The sequence below is a fragment of the Sorex araneus genome, chromosome 5 (genome assembly GCF_027595985.1).
Source record: "Sorex araneus isolate mSorAra2 chromosome 5, mSorAra2.pri, whole genome shotgun sequence".
Lineage (NCBI taxonomy): Eukaryota > Metazoa > Chordata > Mammalia > Eulipotyphla > Soricidae > Sorex > Sorex araneus.
Window position 1 is genome coordinate 40671058 of NC_073306.1, and position 21345 is coordinate 40692402.

Sequence of the window (21345 nt, forward strand, 5' to 3'; positions counted from 1 at the left end):
ACAGCTGGTCCGAGCCGCCTTGCAGGCTCCCTTCTGTCAAGGGAGTATCAGAGAAATGGGCATTTCTCCGAGCACTCCGTCGGACTTTGTATGAGGAGGATGAGAGATGTGTGTGATCAACAGACTCAAGCCGACCTGCCTAGTGCACTCTCAGGGGTGGGGTGGTACGACTCCTTCTTTCACGAATTTTTCTGTATCAGAGTCCTTCCGAAGGGACCATTTCACTCAGGCTTTAAATAAATCCCAAAGCCAGGGCAGGGTCTGAGGTAGTCGGAGGCAAGGACTGGCCCCCAGAGAGAGTTGCCTGCTGCCCGGGTGGGCATGAGCTCCACCCGAGAGTCACTCAGACGTTTCTGAAGCTGGGAGAGCCTGGGCTGAGTGAGCTTGGCCCCCCGGCACCGGCACCGGCACCGGCACCGGTGGCTGCAGCGAATGGTGGGTCAGCCTCGGTGGACAAAGATACTAATCAGCATGGGCAGGGCGCGTTCCCTTGCACTCACTCGCTGGCTCACCGCGCTTCCACCCAACTCACACCCTCTTTCTTCCCAAACCCCACCTTCCCCCTAAGAAGCAGGGGAAAGTGAGAGGAATGCTAGAGCAGTGCAAGGGAGAGCTCTGAAGCAAAGCTGTGGATGAGAGCGGGTGGAGCACACGCCTTGCAAATATGAGGCCCTGGGTTCCAGCCCCAGCACTGCAAATGAAGAAATTAAGAACGAAGGAAAGATGTCCCAAGAGATAGTGGATAGGGTACCTGCCTTGCACACAGCAGACCTGGCACCCTGTATGGTCCCCGGAGCCCACCAGGAGAGACTTCTGGTTGAGTGCAGAGTCAGGAGTAAGCCTGAGGGCGACTGGGTGTGGCTCAAAACCAAAAGGAAGGGAAGGAAAAAATGGAAGGGAGGGAGGGAGGAAGAAGGGAGGGAAGGAGGAGCCTGAGCAATAGTACAACCAGTAGGGCTTACCTTACATGTGGCAACTCGGTTTGATCCCTGGCCTCCCATATGGTCCCCTGAGCACCGCCAGGGGTAATTCCTGAGTGAGAGCCAGGAGTAACCCCTGTGCATTGCCGGGTGTGACCCAAAACAGCAAAGAAAAAAGAAAAGAAAAGAAAAACTGAGAAGACTTAAAAAAAATAAATAAACACACACAAAAGAGAAAGAAAGAAGGAAAGAAAGAAAAAAATGAAAAATTGGGTGGAAGGGTTGCCAAATAGACAGTTGAGAGGACTAGAGTGCAGCTTTGTGTGTGGGAGACCCAAGTTCTTTCCCCAGCACCGCATGGATCCCTGAACACTTGCTGGAAGTGACTTCTAACCTGGAGCAGACTATACCATGCATTGCTGAGAGTGATCCAAAATCAACAACTAAAATAAAAACAAGAACAAGAAGATGCTGATGTTGGAGTGATTGCATAGTGGGTAGGGTATTTGCCTTGCACGCAGCCGACCCAGGTTTGATCCCTGGCATCTCGTATGGTCCCCCGAATACTACCAGGAGTAATTCCTGAGTGCAGAGCCAAGAGAACCCCTGAGCGTCGCCAGGTGTGAACCAAATATTTGAAGAAGAAGAAGAAGAGGAGGAGGAGGAGGAGGAGGAGGAGGAGGAGGAGGAGGAGGAGGAGGAGGAGGAGGAGGAGGAGGAGGAGGAGGAAGAGGAGGAGGAGGAGGAGGAGGAGGAGGAGGAGGAGGAGGAGGAGGAGGAGGAGGAGGAGGAGGAGGAGGAGGAGGAGGAGGAGGAGGAGGAGGAGGAGGAGGAGATGCCTAGACTCAGGAAGAATAGAAATAATCATTGCAAACACTTGGTATAGATTGTGCTAGATTCTGTGCTCAGCACTTGGGGAATATTGAGCTATTTAACCCTTGTAGCAGCCCTAGTAGGTCGGACCATGCATTCTCCTTCTCTGGAGAGGGAAGGGAAATGTGGCAGAGATATCTTGTAGCTGATCCAGGGAGTCTGAGTCTAGCCCCTGTCTGTACTCAGGATTCCTGTTCCATATTGCCTTTAAATCCTGCTTGCCATTGACAGGTAACTCTGGGTAAGTCCCCTTTCCCTTCTGACCCCCATTTCTGCAACCTCAACAACAGTTAGGGGAAAGGCAGAGAGGACTAGATGTTTTTGATGCTTAGGGCCCAAACCAGTGGTGCTCAGGGAGCCATGAGCTGCCTGGAATCAAACCCAGAACTCCTGCATGCAAAGCAATGTGCTCCAACCCTTAGAGCCACCTCACTGGTCCCAGATGTTTCCTTAGTTCCCTTTCTAGTGATGAAGGAAGTAAAAGTATTGGAACACGGAAAGGGCAGCATTAACTCATGAAAGATCTGTGGAAGAGAGTGGGAGGGTCTCCCAGAAATCTCAGGTCTAGCCTGGGGCACGTGGGAGAGGAAGTTACCTAAGAACTTTCTGGAGGCTGGAACCACTGGATAGGGTGGTGGATGATGCAGAATCGGGCAGCTTTAGTGCCCAGGACGGGTCAGAGTTGGGAGTGTTCCTATGTGTGTTTATTTATGTGAGTGAGTCTGTGGCAAGATCCCTCTCCCCACCCGCTTCAGCCATAGGACATCAAAAATGAAGCTTTCAGGGCAGAGAGATAGTTCAGTGGGTAAGGCACTTGCCTTTCAGGCAGCAGGCCCAATTTCAATCCCCAGCATCCCATAGAGTCCCCTTGAGCACTGCCAGGAGTGATTCCTGAGTGCAGAGCCAGGAGTAACTCCTGAGCATAGACAGGTAAGGCCCAAACAAAACAAAACAAAAAAAATTGAAGCTTTGCCCCAGGTGTATAGTATCGGGGCTCAGGCAGATTGGTGGACCTCTTGGGGAGAATCCAGAAGGGGGTTGGTGGGGGTTTCCAGCTATCTCCAGCAGGCATGGGAAGGGATGAAGAACAGGGCTGGCTGCCTGTCTGGTGGCTTCATCATGGTCCTCAGTTTACTTCCCTAAAGCTAGATCCAGCCCCTTGCCTCACACCCATCTTTTCTGGGCTGCCCACTTCTCTGGCTTCCAACTCTTTTCTTTTGTCTTTAAAATAATTGTTTGTTTGTTTGTTGTTTGTTTGTTTGTTTTGAACCCTACCTGGAAGTCCTCAGGGCTGATTCCTGGCACTGTGCTCAGGGATCATTTCTGGGTGGGGCACAGGGGACCACATGGAGTGTCAGGTATTGAATCCAGATTGGCTGCATGCAAGGTAGTGCCTTACACGAAGATCTGGAAAGATCTGTACTCTTTCCAACCAGATCTCCTCTTTTCTTTTTTTTTTTTTATTAAAAAAACATGGGTTTTTTTGTTTGTTTGTTTTCTTGGGCCACATCTGGCAGTACTCTGGGTACCTTACCTGCTGTGCTATCATCCCTCCAGCCTAAGTTGCTTCTGCTTCTGCTTCTGTTTCTTCTCCTTCCCCTCCCTCTTCCCCTCCCCCTCCTCCCCCTTCCCCTCCCCACTCCTCCTCCCCCTTCTCCCCTTCCTCCTCCTCCTCCTCCTCCTCTTCTTCTTCTTCTTCTTCTTCTTCTTCTTCTTCTTCTTCTTCTTCTTCTTCTTCTTCTTCTTCTTCTTCTTCTTCTTCTTCTTCTTCTCTCTTCTTTCTTTCTTTCCTTCTTTCCTTCTTTCTTTCTTTCCTTCTTTCTTTCTTTCTTTCTTTCTTTCTTTCTTTCTTTCTTTCTTTCTTTCTTTCTCTCTTTTTTTTTGAAGAAAAGCACAGAGATATTCCTTTAATGTAGACAAAAGCCAGAACTCTTGATACAGTTCTAAAGTTGAAACTGATTAAATAACAAAAGTTCCAATATTAAAGTCAATAAGTTTAAGGGTCAGAGCCATTGAACAGTGGGCAGAGCGTTTGCCTTGCACATTGCCAACCCAGGTTCCATCTCCTGCATCCTATGTGTTCCCCTGATCAATACCAGGAATAATTCCTGAATGCAGAGTTAGCAGTAACCCCATGCATCACTGGATGTGGCCCCAAAAAAACAAATAAATAAAACTGATGTTTAAAAAATTCAATTTTTTAATGTGAAACTTCTTATATCTCACCACGGGGTTGTGATGTCCTTGTTTGAGGATTTAGTAAGCTGTTTGTTGCTAGTTGAGCCTTCATTGCCTTTGTTTATTGAGTTCAGTGGACTTCTATGTGACTTTCCCATCTAATTTGGTGTGCTTCTACTGGATTTCAGGTTGAGGGATTTGGAGGTGCCATGCAGCTGCATACATGGCCGTGTGGTCCAGAGACATGAGGGTCTATGATCTGGGCCAATTAATTGACACGGTGTAGCTGTGGGAGGTGGGGTGACTGCCAGAGCTTCCTGAAGTACCGGCATGTGGGGAGAGACTGTCTGCCCCCACTCTGAGAAGACCCCAGAGTTCTCAGTCCAGGCACCATGGTACCTGAAATTATTTGCAGTTTGGTGTCTCTGCAGAGAATATTCTCGAAGCGGTGGAGTCGAGCCACTGGCATGGCTACAGTGCTGGGGTGTGGCTGTGGCTGCCAGGAGCTTCAGCAGGGGAGGTGCTCGGCCTGCCCGCCTCCCAAGAGTGCCCCAGAGTTTTCAGCCTTGGAGACTGGTGTGTCCACGACTTTGAGCTACTTGGCATGCATCTCCTTGGGGATTTAGTCATGAATCAGTAAGTCAGGGTGAATCAACATGGTGATGGCGGCTCTCTCTCCACATCCTTCATGTCAGTTGTCAGACTCAGGGCCAGAGAGATGGCTCAAAGGAGCCCAGCTTCCCTCCTGGCACTGCAAGGTCCCTGGGCACCAACAGGAGTAGCTCCTGAGCACTGCTGGATGTGGTTCACAAAACCAAACAAGCGCAGAAGGAAAACTTCTGCCCTTTTCTTCCTACCTATACTTTTCCTAAGTGAGTCAATGTTTTTTCATCAATTGGGGGGAGGGTGGCCACACCCAGAGGTGACCAGAGGTTACTCTCTGTGATGCTTGGGGGACTATGTGGTGCCAGGGAACAAACTCGGCTTCCTGCAGGCAAAGCATATGCTCACCCCATTTTGCTGACTTCTCTGGTGTTCTTTAAAGACTTTAATGACTGCCTGTTCGCTGTCTTCTCCCACCTTACTAACTCTAGACTGTAGTTCTCACCAGAAACCCAGACCCCTACATGTGAGTGCCAGCTGGATATTTCTCCAGGCATCTTGTTACAGCCATCTGAAACTTCCCAAGTCCAAAACTGAACTCAGCATCTCCTCCACCCCCACCGCCAACCTCAACCTGCTTCTCCTCCTGTGTTCTGTAGCTGCATAAATAGTGCTACCATCCCTCCAGTGAGAGAGAGAGGCACCCCCTAAAATGTGTGACCCTGGCATGTATTGCAACCAAAATGTGAATGAGCACCTCAACTAAATGTGAATGAGCATCCCAACTAATGAGCATATGACCGGCCGACTCTGGTTTGATTTCCAGCACTGTATATGATCCCCTGAGCACCGCTAGGAGTAATCCCTGAGCCACACCAGGAGTAACCCTGAGAACTGCCAGATATGGTCCTCCCCCCCCAAATATATATATATGAAACATATAACACATATGTCTATATATATTAAAATCCAGTTCCCAACCCAATCTTTCCCTCATCCTCTTAAACTACTTTTCATGGAATGTTGTCATTTTGAATTTTTTATTTTTACTTTTTGGGTCACACCCGGAGATGCATAGGGGTTACTCCTGAGTTTGCAGTCAGGAGTTACTGTCCTGGAGGTGCACGGGGGACCATGTGGGATGATGGGAATTGAACTTGGGTCAGCCGTGCAAGGCAAATGCCCTACCCACTTTATTATCACTCTGACTACCATATCTCTCTCTCTCTCTCTCTCTCTCTCTCTCTCTCTCTCTCTCTCTCTCTCTCTCTCCTTCTTTTGCATTTTGGGTCATACTCAGCGATGCTCAGGAGTAACTCCTGGCTCTGCACTCAAGAATTACTCCTGGCAGTGCTTGGTGGACCATATGGGATGCTGGAGATTGAACCTGAGTCAGCCGCGTGCAAGGCAAACGCCCCCTACCTGCTGTACTATGGCTCTGGCCCCACCATTTCTAACTATTAAATAGCTGTCTCCAAGCACCTTAAACTATCGCACTCTCTCTCTCTTTTTTTTTTTTTTGATTGGGGCACACCAAGCACTTCTCAGGGATCACTCCCATAGGGGGAGGTCCTGGGGATCAAATCCAGTTTGGTCAAACCCACATGCAAGGCAAGAATCCTATCCACTGTGCTATCCACACTCTTATACACTGGTAGTTTCAAAGTGTGGTTTCTGGATGAGCATTACCTACAACATTTGTGAACTTACTAGACATGCCAATCCTAGGACTCCATCCCAGACCTAACTGGATCAGTTGGGAAACTCTGAGATAATGAGTTTATAAAGGGACACCAAAGGGCCCTCAAGTTTGACAAGCACTGTATGACTGCAACAGCCTCTTACCTGGTCATTGTTTTTCCTCATCTTCTGACCCAAATCCACTTCCATACGGCAACAAAAATAACTGGACCCTTCTGAGACTCCCAAGGTTCATCTTCAGGAGGAAAATCTCTTTATGGTTTTTTTTTTCTTTTTTTTTTTAATTGAATCACCATGTGGAAAATTACAATGCTCTCAGGCTTAAGTCTCAGTTATACAATGCTGAAACAACCATCCCTTCACCAGTGCCCATATTCCACCGCCAAAAAAACCCCAGTATACTTCCCATCCTCCCCCACCCACCCCCACCTGTGTAACTGATATATTTCACTTTACTTTCTTTTTACTTTGGTTACATTCAATATTTCAACAAAAAACTCACTATTATTGTTAGGAGTTCCCCACTAGAGTCAGACCTGCTGTGAACAGATATGAGGTTTTTGAATTTCTGTATTTTAGCAACTAAGTCCAGGGAAATTTCTTCCAGAAATTGGATCATTGCAAGCTTGTATCTCTCATTAGTAGTCCTCATAATATGGGCTTAGTTCTCAGTCTGGAGACATTCTGCAAGGAGCTGCTGGTACCAAAAGTAGTTTAGCTGGCCTCTGGAATCATGCTCGTGCAGCTGCGGTAAGGCCGCACACGTGCGGCCACCGGGATCACATCTCAGCAGAGAGTGGGGCCTCTCTTTATGTTTTTGTTTTGGGGCCACACCTGCTGGTACTCGAGGCTTGTTTCTGGATCTGTGCTCAGGAATCACTCCCAACTTTCCTCCCCTGCCTCATGAACATACGAGAGCACAAGAAGATAAGGAAGAAGCAGAGCCTGTGACTCAAGTGGGGCTTGGTGCCTAGCAAGTGTTGAGTGACTGCTTATTAAATAAATGACAAGTGAATGGAGGGCAAGCTGATGAATCCCTCTACTGAAGGATCCTTGCAGTGTTTCCCAGAATGAAGATACTCCCCCGGGGGTGGGGCACTGTAACCATATAAGAAGGTCCTGATAGTAGCCCCAGTTACAATTTGGTGTGTGTGGGTGCTGATCGCTCACCTTAAAAAACAATGATTTCAGGGGCTGGAGAGATAGCACAGCGGGTAGGGCGTTTGCCTTGCACGCGGCCGACCCGGGTTCAAATCCCAGCATCCCATATGGTCCCCTGAGCACGGCCAGGGGTAATTCCTGAGTGCAGATCCAGGAGTAACCCCTGTGCATCGCCAGGTGTGACCCAAAAAGCAAAACAAAACAAAACAAAACAATGATTTCAGGGGCTGGAGCGATAGCACAGTGGGTAGGGCGTTTGCCTTGCACACGGCCAACCCGGGTTCGATCCCCGGCATCCCATATGGTCTGGGATATCCCAAGCACTGCCAGGAGTAATTCCTGAGTGCAAAGCCAGGAGTAACCCCTGAGCATCGCTGGGTGTGACCCAAAAAGCAAAACAAAACAAAACAAAACAATGATTTCAGGGGCTGGAGCGATAGCACAGTGGGTAGGGCGTTTGCCTTGCACACGGCCAACCCGGGTTCGATCCCCGGCATCCCATATGGTCTGGGATATCCCAAGCACTGCCAGGAGTAATTCCTGAGTGCAAAGCCAGGAGTAACCCCTGAGCATCGCTGGGTGTGACCCAAAAAGCAAAAAAAAAAAAAAAAACAAACAATGATTTCGGCACGCATATGCTGCCTGAGCCCATGTGCTGCTTGCGCCTATGTGGCTGAGCACATGTGTCGCCCGCATCTCCCCTCTTGAGATGTGTACTTTCATGCTTTCGTGTCTAGTGCTAGGATGTGTGTAGGGGCTCTCTCCACCCTTGGAGAAGCCCGCATTCTCTCTTGAGCGCGTTACTCTTACTATTCTCTCTTCCACTTATCCCTTCCTCCTTCCCTCAAAAAGCCTCTAAATAAAATCTGTTTACTTAAAAAAAACAAAAACAAAAAAACAGCAATTTTTTAGGGGGGGCATTGATTTTTTTTCTATAAAGGAGAGGGTAGCACTGTAGCACTGTCGTCCCATTGTTTATTGATTTTGCTCGAGAAGGCACCAGTAATGTCTTCATTGTGAGACTTGTTGTTACTGTTTTTGGCATATTGAATACACCACGGGTAGCTTGCCAGGTTCTGCGGAGCGGTGGGATACTCTCGGTAGCTTACTGGTCTCTCCAAGAGGGATGGAGGAAAATGGAGGGGGTAGGCAAAATAAATTTGGAAACCTCTGATTTAGGACTCCATATGAACAAGAAAGGCTCTGAGAATCTAGACATAGAATCTTGGTTTATGGATTCAAGGAGCTCATCTGATAAGTGAGTTGTTTTGCTTATAATTACTGAGAAGAAGAATAAATCGTCCCCATAATCTGCTACTATTCGGGGGCTCTGAAAAAACGTCAAGACCCCATGGCTATTGACTCTATTTTCCTTCTCCTTCAGGGTCAAGGTACCCCTTACTTTCTAAAGCACAGAGGTGGCTGTGTATGACTGGCTATCTACTGCCTAGGGCACATGCATACACGTGGAGGCTTGGAATGTACTCAGGGGTACATATGCAGACTCATGGAACACACAACAGAGACATATGTTGACACAGAGGCATATATGTTCAAACATACATAGATTTCCATTCGATGCATTTGGCAATTGCTTGTCTCCTGTGTTCAGAATTTCCCTTTTCCTTAAAAAAAAATGATTTAGACTTTCACTGTTTGTTTTGGCACACAGCTGGTGTTGCTCGAGGGTGATGCCCAGTTGTGCTCAGGGGTTGCTCCCCAATAGTGCTCAGGGGGCTCATGCAGTGCTAGGAATTGAACTCAGCCCTGCTGTGATGCAAAATATAGCACTCAACCATTGAGTTCTCTCTCTGGTCTTTGCATATGAACTTTCTGCAAGGAAAGAAAAAAACTTAGGACAAGAAAACAAAACAAAACAAAAAAACAAACAAGTAGAGGCCTGATTCTTTCATTGCTGACAGTCAATCTGTTCTCCAGCCATTAACTTTTCAGGGCAGGAAAATGAGTCACAAGGAGATGCTGAGGTGCCACCTTGTGGACATACCCCATAACTGCAGCTCAGGCCCTTCATCCCTCCCTGGCAGCTGTATTGCCAGGAGTATGCTCCATCTAGGCAGTCCCTCAAGCCCTATCCTGTAGCCCAGAATCCTGTCCATCCCTCTCCCGTGTAGAGAGGTTTGCTTCAGGGTTCAGCCTCTCCACCACGTGTACGCAGGACAGTGGGTCGTAAGAACTTGCTTTAGGGCCTTTCCTTCCCTGTTTTTTCACTTGACAGTTGATCTGTCAACTTTAAGGGCCCTCCCTACTGACAACTCCTAAATCTTTCACACAGATTTCTCTCCAAGCTCCAGAATGCAGAAAGCAACTGCTCCTGGTTATTCCAAAATGGGGAGCACAAGCTCACCACTGACCAAAATAATCTTACATTTCTTGGTGTCGGTCCTGCCCCCCCATCTGCCCAAACCACTGGTGAAGTGAGAGGCCACATTATGTGCTCGGTGTCCCACATCAGGAAGGGGAGTCATTCCGGGGTCTTCATCCCTCTTCACTTCCAATTCATGCGGAGCCCTATCATGGTAACTATCTGTTCACCATCACTCTCATTGGCTTAGTTCTGATGGCTTACTTCCTCTGGACTCTTTGTCCAGTTCTCCCTCCCGCAGCTGAAGTCAACTCACTAAAAATCTGAGTCTCAGTGTGATCCCACATCTCAGCACAGTGTGACTGGAGACCTGGTGGGTGCTCCAATATCAGCATCTCCCCACCCCAGTTCACACTGCACCTCAGGGTCCTGAGCTACTGTCCAGTCCCAAGTGTGAATCCTGCTGCTTGCCCGTCTGGCAAGTCCTCACCCTCAGGTGTCAGAGCAAATACTTCCTCTGGGTTTTTCCTGGACCATTCAGCCAGACGAGTGGCTCAGATACTCCAGCCACAGTTTTGCTTGGCTTTTGGGCCACACATGGCAGTGCTCAGGGCTTACTCTTGGCTCTGTGTTGAGAGATCACTCCTGGTGGGCCTTAAGGGACCGAGGATGAAACTCCAGTCAGCTGCTCACAAGGCAAATGCCCTACCCTCTGTACTATTTCTCCAGCTCCACTGTCGTACAGACACCCAGAGAGATGACTGCTTGCACCTCTAGGATCTGTCTTTTTTTTTTTTTTGCTTTTTTTTTTTTTTTGGGTCACACCCAGCAATGCTCAGGGGTTACTCCTGGCTTTGCACTCAGGAATCACCCCTGGCGGTGCTTGGGGGACCATATGGGATGCCGGGGATCGAACCCGGGTCGGCCGCGTGCAAGGCAAACGCCCTACCCGCTGTGCTATCGCTCCGGCCCCTCTAGGATCTGTCTTTTGCCTTGTGTTTCCCCTCTAGATTTTAAGCTGCTTGAGGGCAGGTAATTTCCCCAGGTAATCTATGCTAAGACCATCCAATGAATCTTCCTTTTGACACATAACCACCATATGGACCTGAACTCAGTGAACGCTTGGAGGTTTGAGGGCCTAGATCACAGGCTTCCCGACCTGTTTGACCTGACATCCTCTTCTCAGAAAAACAAAATTGCTGTGTCCCCCTCCCAGGAGAGAACAAACTTTGAGGTTACTACTGCCTTGGATGGGCTGGAGCAATAGCACAGCGAGTAGGGCGTTTGCCTTGTACATGGCCAACCCGGATTTAATTCCTCCACCCCTCTCGGAGAGCCCAGCAAGCTACTGAGAGTATCTTGCCCGCACAGCAGAGCCTGGCAAGCTACCCGTGGCATATTAGATATGCCAAAAACAGTAACAACAAGTCTCACCATGGAGACGTTACTGGTGCCCGCTCGAGCAAATCGATGAGCAACGGGATGACAATGACAGTGACAGTGACTACCTTGGATACTCCAGTATTCCCCTGGGGAGCAGTATTGCCCACTTTGGGAAACATGGGTCTAGGAAATGTCATGGAAAAGGGTCTCAGGGGCCAGCTAGACTACTTTTGGTACCAGCAGCTGCTTGCAGAAATGTCTCTAGACTGTGAACTAAGCCACAGCCGCATGCCAGCTGAGGAAGGGAAATGATGCAATTTCTAACATAAATCTCCCTGGACTTAGTTACTAAAATACTAAAATACAGAACTCCCAAACTGCGCGGCCGTGCAACTTCATAGCTCTTCATTCTCTGCAATGGAAAACTAATTATCAAATGCTTCCTTGTCAGCAGGGCTGTTTTTTTTTGGGGAAACTCCAACAATAGTGAGTTTTGTTTGAAATATGGAATGTAATCAAGGTAAAGAGAAAGTGAAGTGAAATTTATCAGCTATGCAGGCGGGGGTGGGGGGGTGGGAGGTATACTGGGTTTTTTGGTGGTGGAATATGTGCACTGGTGAAGGGACAGGTGTTCGAGCATTGTATAATTGAGACATAAGCCTGAAAGCTTTGTAACTTTCCACATGGTGATTCAATAAAATAAATAAGTTAAAAAAAAAGAAAGGGTCTCAGGGAGTGTGGGCAGGAGGCTGGTCTGCTTCCGATCTGATCGCTTTGGCTTAGGTGAGGCCTGATGGGGCAGTGAATGCTTGGGTCCCAATTCTCAAATTCTCAGACCCTTTGCACTTGGTATAGAACAGAAGTGAACAGCTGGTTGCCCAAAAGCCACATTTGGCCTGTAGATATTTGAGGTAGTAATGATTTAATTTAAAATAATTGACAGTTGGAGGGGCCAGAGAGATAGTACAGCGGATAAGGTGCTTGCCTTGCAAGCAGACCCAGCTTTGATCCCTGGCATCTTATAATATCCCCCTGAGCCCACCAGGAGTGATTCCTGAGTGCAGAGCCAGGAGTAACCAACCCTTGAGCATTTGCAGGGTGTGGCCCCAAAACCAAAACCAAACAAAAAAATTTGACAGTTGGGACCAGATAGTACAGGGGTAAAGCATTTGCCTTGCCTGTAGCTAAGCCCAGGCCAAGTTTCATACCTGGTTCTCTGAATACCATTGGGAACAACTCACAAGCAGGAAAAACAAAATCCCTACCCACCCCTCAACCCCCCCAAAAAAGAAGATTCTGACTTAAAAAAAATTTTTTTTTAAAAAGGGAGGATGTGGTCATACCTCTTTGCAACTGCTTGCTGACACAGAGGAATATTCACCCTCCCCTTGGCCCCCAGCCTGGTACATAAACATCTGAGTTTGCACACCTGCTCTAGCAATGGAGGAACAGGCCCAAAAGTCTGGTGCTCAGTGCGGAGTCCTGTTTCTGGCACATACTAGCTGCTGCCACAGTGGGAAAAAATGACATGGGAGCCACTTTGTCACCAGTAGAACGTTTATTGAGTGTCCACATGTGCACAGCTTTGAACTTGGCGATCACAGAACGCACTGGGGGAGGGAAGGGGGGAGGAAAGCAAGGGATCAGGTGAGGGGGGTGTCCCCTGGGGTTCATAAGAAAGGTAGCGTCCCTGCTGGAGCCGCCAGTCGCGTCTCTCTGCAGGAGTCATAAGCAGGGGTGGAATTAAAGCCAGGCACCACGATGGCAGTGGGGTGCAGTCACTAGGGAAACATGCGGATTCTGGGGAAGTGTCCCTCTAGTTCCTGGCTCCAGCCTGGCCAGGTGGCACCAGGGGAACAGGGATCAGATGCTCAGGTGTCCAAGCAGGGATAAGGACAGGCAAAATAAATATCCCCCCAACCCCCAGCATCACTCTGCTGCAACACGACACAAAAGCTTCAAGACCAGGGTGCACGGACTCCTGGGTCCCCTTGGGAAGCTCGGGTGGAAGGTCTCCCCACACCCACTAGGCCTGTCTGCCCATTTCCCTGGAAGGCGGGGCAGCTCAGACCCTGGGTTACTGAAGCTGACAGGAAGAACTGCAACGTCAACGCCCTGAGCCTGCTTTCAGCCCAGGGGGCCAATTAAAGGACATGAGGCCAGAGGGGGCACCACAACCTAGGGGAGCCCACGCCCTGGCCGGCAGGGCACATGGGCCAACGCAGCCAGCTCCTGCCAGCCCTGTCCCCCCCTGGGGCCTCAGACATCAGGCACAATTAACACCTTGCACCCCTCTCCCAGGGGGCTACTCCAACCTTCCCCCCCGGCCTGGCCGGGGACAGCCACGTGGATTTCCAAGCCGATCCCTACCCCTGTGTGGGGACCCAGGGGGGCGGGACGCGGTTCCTTACACGTGAGGGGTAGGCAACTGTGCCCTTGCCCTCGGAAAAGCCAGAAAGCTGGGGTGTTTCGGGAGGGAAAGTTTAGGGAGAGGGGGTTCCAGTTTGGGGGCTTCAGGGAAGATGCCTCCTCCCTCCTTCCCTAGCTGCCTGCCCCCAGGTATGTCCCCAGTGGTCACCCCTCAGGGCTCAGAGAGGCACTGCTCCAGGGCAGCCATGCGGTAGTGGCTGGCCGTCTCCTCACCTGCCTGCAGCCTCATGGCCTCCCGGCACAGCCGGTTGGCCCGGGCCAGCTCCACCAGGACCCCCTGATAGGCGGCGACCATCTCAGGCTTGACGGAGTTGGGGCTGACAGTGCCTAGCAGCTGCAGCAGCTCCTGCGGCCAGCGGGAGCGCAGGGCGGCCGGGGCCAGCCAGGGCAGCAGTGGCACGCAGCCCGTGAAGGCCTGCATGCCCAGGAACCAGAGCTCCTGCAGGTCGGCCCAGATGCCCTCGTAGTCGGGGGACAGGGCCAGCACTGCCTGGTCTGAGCCAGGTGTGGCCCGGGCCACGTGGGACTGCGACAGGAAGAGGATGGCAGCCGCGAAGAAGCCTCGGGAGGCGGGTGTTCCCTGGAGAGCTGCAAGGGAAGGGAGGGTGCGGTGGGGGGCCCGAGCCACGGGGGGGGCAGCTGCTGCACCGGCCCCTTCCCTCCTCCCTGATGCCGGCCAGGGTGGGAGTGGTGAGGAGACGGGCGGAGGGTCACCCCCCTGCCCATGCAAGCTCTCTCTGGGAGGCCAGCAGAGTCTGAGCTGGGTAAGTCTAACCTCTGGGGGTGCCTCCGTGGTTGGGGCTCTACCGGAAGGCTTGAGTACTGGGGGCAGTGTGGGGGTCACGGTCCATTGGGACACCTCCCCTTCTCAGACTGGGTCCCCTGATGGGATCCCCACACAGGGAACACGGAGGCAGTTGAGGGTACGGGCTCATTACACCCTGTTCCCGGGCATCTGCTCAGCTCCTCCAACCTGACAGATGGGGTACAGGGAACAGGCGGGGACAGAGGGACCCAAGCAGACACCCACGGCCAAAGTGGGAGACACAGAGGGCTGGCAAGGGCGCCCCTCCCCCGCGCCCCGCCAGCATGAGGCAGGGGCGGGGAGCAGGTCGATGCCAGGAGCCCCTCTCTGAGGCCTGGCAGGAGGGAAAAAACCTCAATGGAGGGAGTCAGGCCTCTGACTCAGGGCGCTGGGGGCGGCCCCACCTGACAACCGGGCTTCAGTCTCTGGGCTGCAGGGGACCCCAGGTGCCTGCGCGGTGCCTCCAGCAGGCCTGCGCTTACACCCACCACACCTTGCCTTAAAAGTCTCGAGAAGGAAGAGAATGTTGTCATTTTGGGAAGGAGGTGGGGTGGGGTGGGGTGGGGTGGGGTGAGGGAAGGAGACCTACTTCAGAGACTTCCTCTTGACTGGCAAATCCTGCAAGAGAGCCATTTTCTGCGAGCGGGAGACCGAGGCCCAGGGCACCGTGAGAACCCACCCGGATGCTCTGCCCACACCAGGGCTGGCGGCCCGCCCGGCTTACCTGGAGAGGTGCTGAGGAGACGGGCCATGAGGAGGCCCAGGGTGGCCACGTTGGCAGCCAGCAGCAGCCGCCCCTGCTGCTGCACCAGTGCGGGCAGCGACGTCATCAGGGTGTTCATGAGCGACGTGAAGCAGGCATCACGCCTGGGGAAAGACAGAGGGGAGAGAGGAGGAACGGGGTGCTGAGCAGAGCCACCCTGAGCCTGGGACACATGAGCTCCTGAGCTCCCAGCTTCACCAGAGCAGGGCGTGGCAAGAAATGAAAACGCAGGGTGAGGAGCTGACTGCAGGCCCATGCGTGACAGCTGGGGAGCAGACTCTGGGTGGGCGCACTCAGAGGGATTCCAGGTAGGCCAAACCCTCCCGCGGGGGCTGCCGTGAGACCCTTTCCTCCTAACACTAATGGAAACCCGGGGGCACGGGGAAGCAGAATGGTGACTTGGGAGCAGCGGTCCCTGGCTCCTCCGGCCCTCCTTCCCGGCCTCACTTGATCAGCCCCGGAGCGGTGACCACGAGGTTGAGGAAGATGTGGCAGCAGGTCTGCAGGCCGATCTCCACGCTGTCGGGCAGCACTGAGGTGTCGTGGCCGGGTGACGTGAGCTCCCACTGCTGCAGGAAATACTTGCACAGAAGGGAGGGCGCCCCCTCCTTGATCAGGATCTCCCGGGGCCCATCCTCAACTGTCAGGTGGCACCAGCCGGGTAGAAGAAGTCTGGGGATGTGAAAGGGACCGAAGAGTGAGAGGCCGGACAAGACAAAGGCCCCAAGGTTCCCTTCTGGGGGGAGCCCCGTCTAAGAAAAACAGAAGCTGGGGGGAAAGACCCAGCCTGTAGGCAGCGCAGAAAATGCACAAGCTTTGGTGTGCACAGATCTCCATCTGGGGTCTCTGCGGCATGAGGTGAGGGGGAAACAGAATCCTGAAACCTCCCTGCTCCCACTTACCCCCTCCCCATAACCTGGTTGAGACTTAAGTCACAGACGTGCTGGGTGGACTGAATGAGACTGTTTTGGTGAAAGGGATTGCCAAGGCCTGGCAGGTAGTTTGGCGAGTGTTCTTTTTATAGAAAAGTCTGGGTTTGGCAAGTAGAAACAAGTCCTCGCCCCCTCCGCCCCCTGCGAGAAATATTCTCAAAGACAATCCTCTACACCATTCAGAAGCCTGGCACAGCCCAGTCTGGAGGGAGAGATGCCCATGTCTTCCACTTTTTTTTTTTTTTTTTTAAGAACAGTCTGGCAGGACAAACTGCCAACGACTCACCGGAGAGCATCCCCTGGCCAGGCGGGTCCTGGGGTGGTGGGGGAGATGGCAAGGGTGGCCACTTGCTGGGAGAGGTCATTGGCCTCCTCAGCCTCCTCGTAGAGAGTCTTGGCGTAGCGCACCAGGAAGGGCAGCAGCTGGCAGACCTCTTTGCGCAGAGACGAGGTCTCCTCCGCCAGCCAGGCGCCCAGAATCCGCACCGAAGCAAACACGAAGGGCTCCTTCTGCTTCTCCTGCCCCACCTGTTATCACAGGAACCCCCCGCCCTGAGATGGAGCAGGACCAGAGGTCATCCTCTGCCTGGTCTAGGAATGATACAATGACACCAACCCTGGCCTGCCAGCCTTTCAAAGGCAGGCGTCTCGCCTCCTTTTACCCTGTGAATCCAATATCCAGCCCGAGGTGGGGACACACCCACAGGAGCCCCGCTCAGAGGCTCAAGCCAGGTCCCCGTTTCCCAACTCTAGAGTATCGCAGGGAAGGAAGCCCTGGAGCTAAGTAACCAAGGCAGCAGCTGTCCCCAGGAACGAGCGGATAGTTCGTTGGCTACCGTGTCAATAGCCTGATCAATGGGAGTGATGGTCCCCTCCCTTTGGGACCCAAGCTCCTCAGAAAGATGAGGATCCTGGCATGACTGGCATAGTGCTTGGAATACGCATGGGTGAGTCCAGTGGCTGCAGCAGGTCACTAAAGAAAACAGGATTGTGTGTGAACCCTTGTGGGGCAGACACTTAACTCTCACATGGAGGGAGGACGTGGGGGAAAGCAGCCAAATGTGAATAGCCTCATGGGAGCCCCGGACCCAGAGACCCAGGACCCAGAGACCCAGAGACTCGGGACTCAGAGACCCAGAAACCCAGGACTCAGGATCCAGAGACCCAGGATTGAGGATGCAGAAACCCAGGACCCAGAGCTCCAGAGCCTAGGACACAGGACTCAGGAAATACAAGTTCTGGTCCTGTGTCTGTGTAAAACAATGCTTTAGATTAGCAGAACAGACTGCTTGACTCTGTGTGTGTGTGTGTGTGTGTGTACTGGGGGAGGGTTGTAAGTGGGAGGTTACTGTGTTGTGTGTGTGCTGTGCTGCGAGTGCACATATGGTGTGTGGTATGGTGCTTGTGTGGAGGCTCGGGGAGGGGGAAGAGAGGGAGGCTCGGCCATACACTACTCCCTGCCGTGCTGCAGGACCAGCTCTTATCAACTGTCCTGCCCCCTTCTCCTTGCCTTCAGGTCGCCCCCACACCGGGCTCCTGGGGGTGGGGGGGACTGAGCCCTCACCTGTAGCAGGTAGTGGATGACAGCCCCAATGGCTTCCTTCATGATGCTCACGAGCTGCACCTTCTGAGGCTCCTTCAGCAGTGACTGCTCACAGCGGGTGCACTCCTGGATCCCCAGCTCCATGAGGGCATAGCAAGCGGTTACCACATCCTCTTTCACCTCAGTGCCGGTCTCCTCCAGTGCCAGCCGGACCTCCACGCAGGCCAGATTCACCAGGAGGGCCAGGAACTTGCTCCCAGAGTTGCCCGCTGGGATCCAGTCGGAGCCACAGGCGTGCGCCAGGCGGGCTGCCAACTTCAGAGCGGGGTTGCGCTGCCAGGAGCTCAGCTTGCTGCCCAGGATGCGTGCCAGCCCAGCCTGCAGATCCCGGAGGCATTCAGAGGGCACGGTAGTCGGGGGCAAGAAGATGGGCAGCAGCTGGCAGAGCTCAAACTTGCTGGCATCCTCGGCTTTCTGGAAATCTTCACTGAGGCCACGTAACACGGCCAACAGGTCAGGCTCTGCCTCCTTCCAGCACTGTGTCTCAGCAGCAGCCAGCAGCCCCACCAGGAGCGCCAGGGCCTGATCAAAGCCGTAGCCATGCCCCAGGTATGCCTGGCACAGGGCAGACACAGTGCCACCAGCAATGAGGTGCCGGGGGCCACGGGGTGTGCCTGCCACAGCTGTCAGGCACTGGTAGGTGTCATCGATCATAGAACGGCGGGCAGCATCATCGGGGTCCCCCCGGGCTGTGAGGAAGGTGCAAAGGATGGGAATCTTGTTCAGGACCTGGGTATGGGCAGCCAGTTCGGGGTCACTGCAGAAGCAGGCGAGCAAGGCGACACCCAGGGCCCGGAGGACATGGTCAGGGCAGCCATCCGGCGCCTCCTTAGTGGTCAGGAGACGATTGGGGAAGGTGAAACCAACAGCATCAAAGATCCGCCGTCGAGTTTTGGCATCGATGTCACCTGCTTTGACAGCCTTGGTCACCTAATGGGGGGGGGGGTTATGGGTTATCAGGAGGACAGCAGGAAGAGGTGGCCAAACCTGTCCCGACACCTTGGGGTGTTCACTCTTAGCAGGCCCGGGTTATATAACGGGGCTCACAGCAAACCTCCCAGAGGTCAACTTAACTAGCTCTTTCCTTTTCCCAGGAGACAGGTGAACTCTCCTCTCCACCCTCGTACCCCTGGGCTTCACCTCCAGTGAGCCCCATGGGAGATCTAGTCCCCCCTCAGCTACTGTGTTCTGCTGTTTCATTACCTGGTCAGTTGGGAAGTTCTTCCTGACATCTAATTAAGATTTCCACAACCTCAGCTGGAAGTGGTTTAGTACTGAGTGCTTAAAATCCTCCAAGGATTTAGGGTCCCTTCCTAGTTGATCCCTCCAGAGAAGTCTCTGATCCATTCCCGCCACCTTCTCAAGGGAAATGGCTCCTGCGTCTCGCCGCTTTGCCTGTCAAAACATTTCCCCTTACATTTCACCTAAACACCTCCTCTTCTGCAGTGTGAGCCCTTGACTCTGGAGCCTTCTCCCTGTTGCCATGGCAAACAAGCATCGGCTCTGCTCCCTCCTCCCTTCACCCCCCACACACCAACCCCCCCCCCCCAGCACTGCAGCTCCTGCTCTGCTGTCCCCAGCTCAGGTTCCACCAACAGGGCAAAGCCCCAAATCAACTCCTTTAACCCTCCACCTGCCTACTGCCTTCCCAGTCATTCCCCAGGACCCTTTTGCAGTCACTTGCAGTCCTGCTACTCCTTCCACCCCCAGAACAACCGTCCCCAGGCCTCAAGTACTCTGCACTAGTTACTACCTGCTGCTGTTACATATGAGTCAGCTCCCATCTGCTCCGGGACGCCCCAGAGAGCAGACCCAGGCAGTTTCCTCCAAGGCTCTTGGGGCCACAAGCCTTGTTCACCCCCATTTTCTGCTTTGTCCCGAGCCTCAAGGGAACAAGACAGAGGGGCTTCTTTGGTGCCTCTAGGGTTGCCAGAACCACCTATATACCCCTGGGGACTGGCTGACCCCATTCTTAGGAGAAACACTCAACACCCAATCCTCCCAACTCCCAATTTTCAATTAATTCCTTACTAGCAGCAGGGCTGCAAACTGCTCGCTGTCATTCTTGGCATCACGGAGGGCTCCAAGGTAGCGCTCCAGGGTGGGGTTTCGGCTCTCTGATGAGTTCAGAGCTGGCTCACAATCGGAGGCCATGGTGCCCGCCTTGCCCAACTGTGAACACAAGAGGGACTGAGCACCCCTCTGCAGAGGAGGGGGGGGGGGGGGGCGGGTGCGGGGGCGGAGGATGGGAGGGAGGGATTAGCAGAGGGCAGGGAGGATGGGGGGAGGGGTACCTCTGGACTGGCCTCCCTCCGGGGAGCCCCTTTAAGGGGCTGGCCCCTCAAGTCTTCAGGGATAAAGAAGGGAGCCTGGTCCAAGGTCACCTCCAGAAAGTGGGAAAGGACCATGTATCCTGCTGCTCGGCTGGACAGCTCTCCTCACCGATTCTGGGGGTGGGAGGGGACTGGCCCCACTGTTCAGCTGTCCCCAGGGACCAGAGGGGGGAGGGCTGTCTTCTTCCACAGAGGTACACAGGAAGGCAGGACAGACAGAGGAGCCAAGACATGCAAAGGGAAGTTCGATTATCCGGACTCAGGCTGACATGAGGGAAGGGGGCATCCTAGGTTCCTAGGTTTCTACTACCCTCCCTTCTGGCGAAGAGGCAGGACACGAGCTTCAGCAGAACTGAGGGTGAAGGGCCTGACCAGGGAAGGCTAAGAGACCCCTGGGTACCCCACCCCTCCAGCCAGGGCTCAGTCGCCCCCGCAGGCTCCTCGTCTCCCTTCCCCTCCCTCAGGCAGCAGCTGCAGCAGCAGCAGCGGCAGCGGCGGCGGCGGCGGCGGCGGCAGCTACAGCAGCAGCAGCAGCAGTAGCAGCATAAGCGGCGGCGGCGGCGGCAGCGGCGGCAGAATTAACCCCTTGTACTCTTTCTCCTCGCCCTCTCCACCCCACTGTCAGCCCGTGGATGCCAGCAGGGGCAGGAGAAGCAAGAAGCGGTCCTGGGAAGCTCCCGGGACAACGGAGAATCCAAAAGCCGGATAATCGAAGCAGGGCTGTTGAGATGGGGAGATGAGAAGGGAGGAGGGTTTCTGGCGGTCACCACCTGTCCCGCCGCAGCCAGGTCACAACACGACATTGATGAAGTCACGACAGGGCGGCGATGAGATCACACTTCACGATGGCGCGGTGATGTCACGGAGAGATCACGGCAAAATCACGACATGGGACAGCCCCCAAAGATGACAGGGCAAAAATATATATAGGTATAAATATTGCAAAGGGCTGTGACAAAATGGAGTCTCGACAGGGCACGGTGATGTCGCGATATGGCGCGAAGGAGTCGCGATAGGGTCCCCCAGGTTTGTCGGCATCGATCGGCACCGTCTCGGAGAAGCCCCGGCTGGGAAGTAGGGGAGACCTGAGGGGGCTGAGCTCACCAGGCTGCGGCCCCGAGCGGTGAAGTCTTCTCCAAAGCTCGTTGCTCCGGGAGCCTGGGGCCGCTCGCTGCTCACGCCGCGTTGCCCACTCCGGGCTCCAGGCTGCTGCAGCTCCACCCCCACCCCCGCAGAGCTCTCGGCCAATCCGCGGCGGCTTCACTCCAGGCCTTGGCCAATGGCACGGCTGGGCGCTAAGCCGTAGGGGGTGCTGCCGCTGCGGCCATCTTGCTTGT

The 21345-nt window shown here is 53.4% G+C and overlaps 1 protein-coding gene across 2 annotated transcripts; it reads right to left on the bottom strand.

The window, feature by feature from the left end:
- Positions 1-12681: 12681 nt before the first annotated feature.
- Positions 12682-21254, bottom strand: NCDN (neurochondrin). Of its 2 annotated transcripts, none has more exons than XM_004614259.2 (7): positions 21113-21254; positions 19707-19847; positions 17637-18605; positions 16359-16600; positions 15588-15812; positions 15102-15244; positions 12682-14160 (listed from the first exon to the last, which is right to left on the bottom strand). In XM_004614259.2, the coding sequence occupies exons 2-7, from the start codon at positions 19827-19829 to the stop codon at positions 13724-13726; spliced, it is 2139 nt and encodes a 712-aa protein (XP_004614316.1). In that variant the 5' UTR covers positions 19830-19847; positions 21113-21254; the 3' UTR covers positions 12682-13723. The 2 variants fall into 2 exon arrangements, with proteins under 2 accessions (XP_004614316.1, XP_004614315.1); XM_004614258.2 differs by having other exon boundaries at positions 20779-21148.
- Positions 21255-21345: the final 91 nt, after the last annotated feature.

Excerpts from the sequence above, each read along its gene's own strand:
- NCDN (XM_004614258.2), bottom strand. The coding sequence starts at position 20,811 with ATGTCGTGTTGTGACCTGGCTGCGGCGGGACAG. Across the intron at positions 19,848-20,778 it reads ACCTGGCTGCGGCGGGACAG|TTGGGCAAGGCGGGCACCAT; the intron begins GTGGTGACCGCC and ends TTGTGTTCACAG. Across the intron at positions 15,813-16,358 it reads TGGCCAGGGGATGCTCTCCG|ACTTCTTCTACCCGGCTGGT; the intron begins GTGAGTCGTTGG and ends TCACATCCCCAG.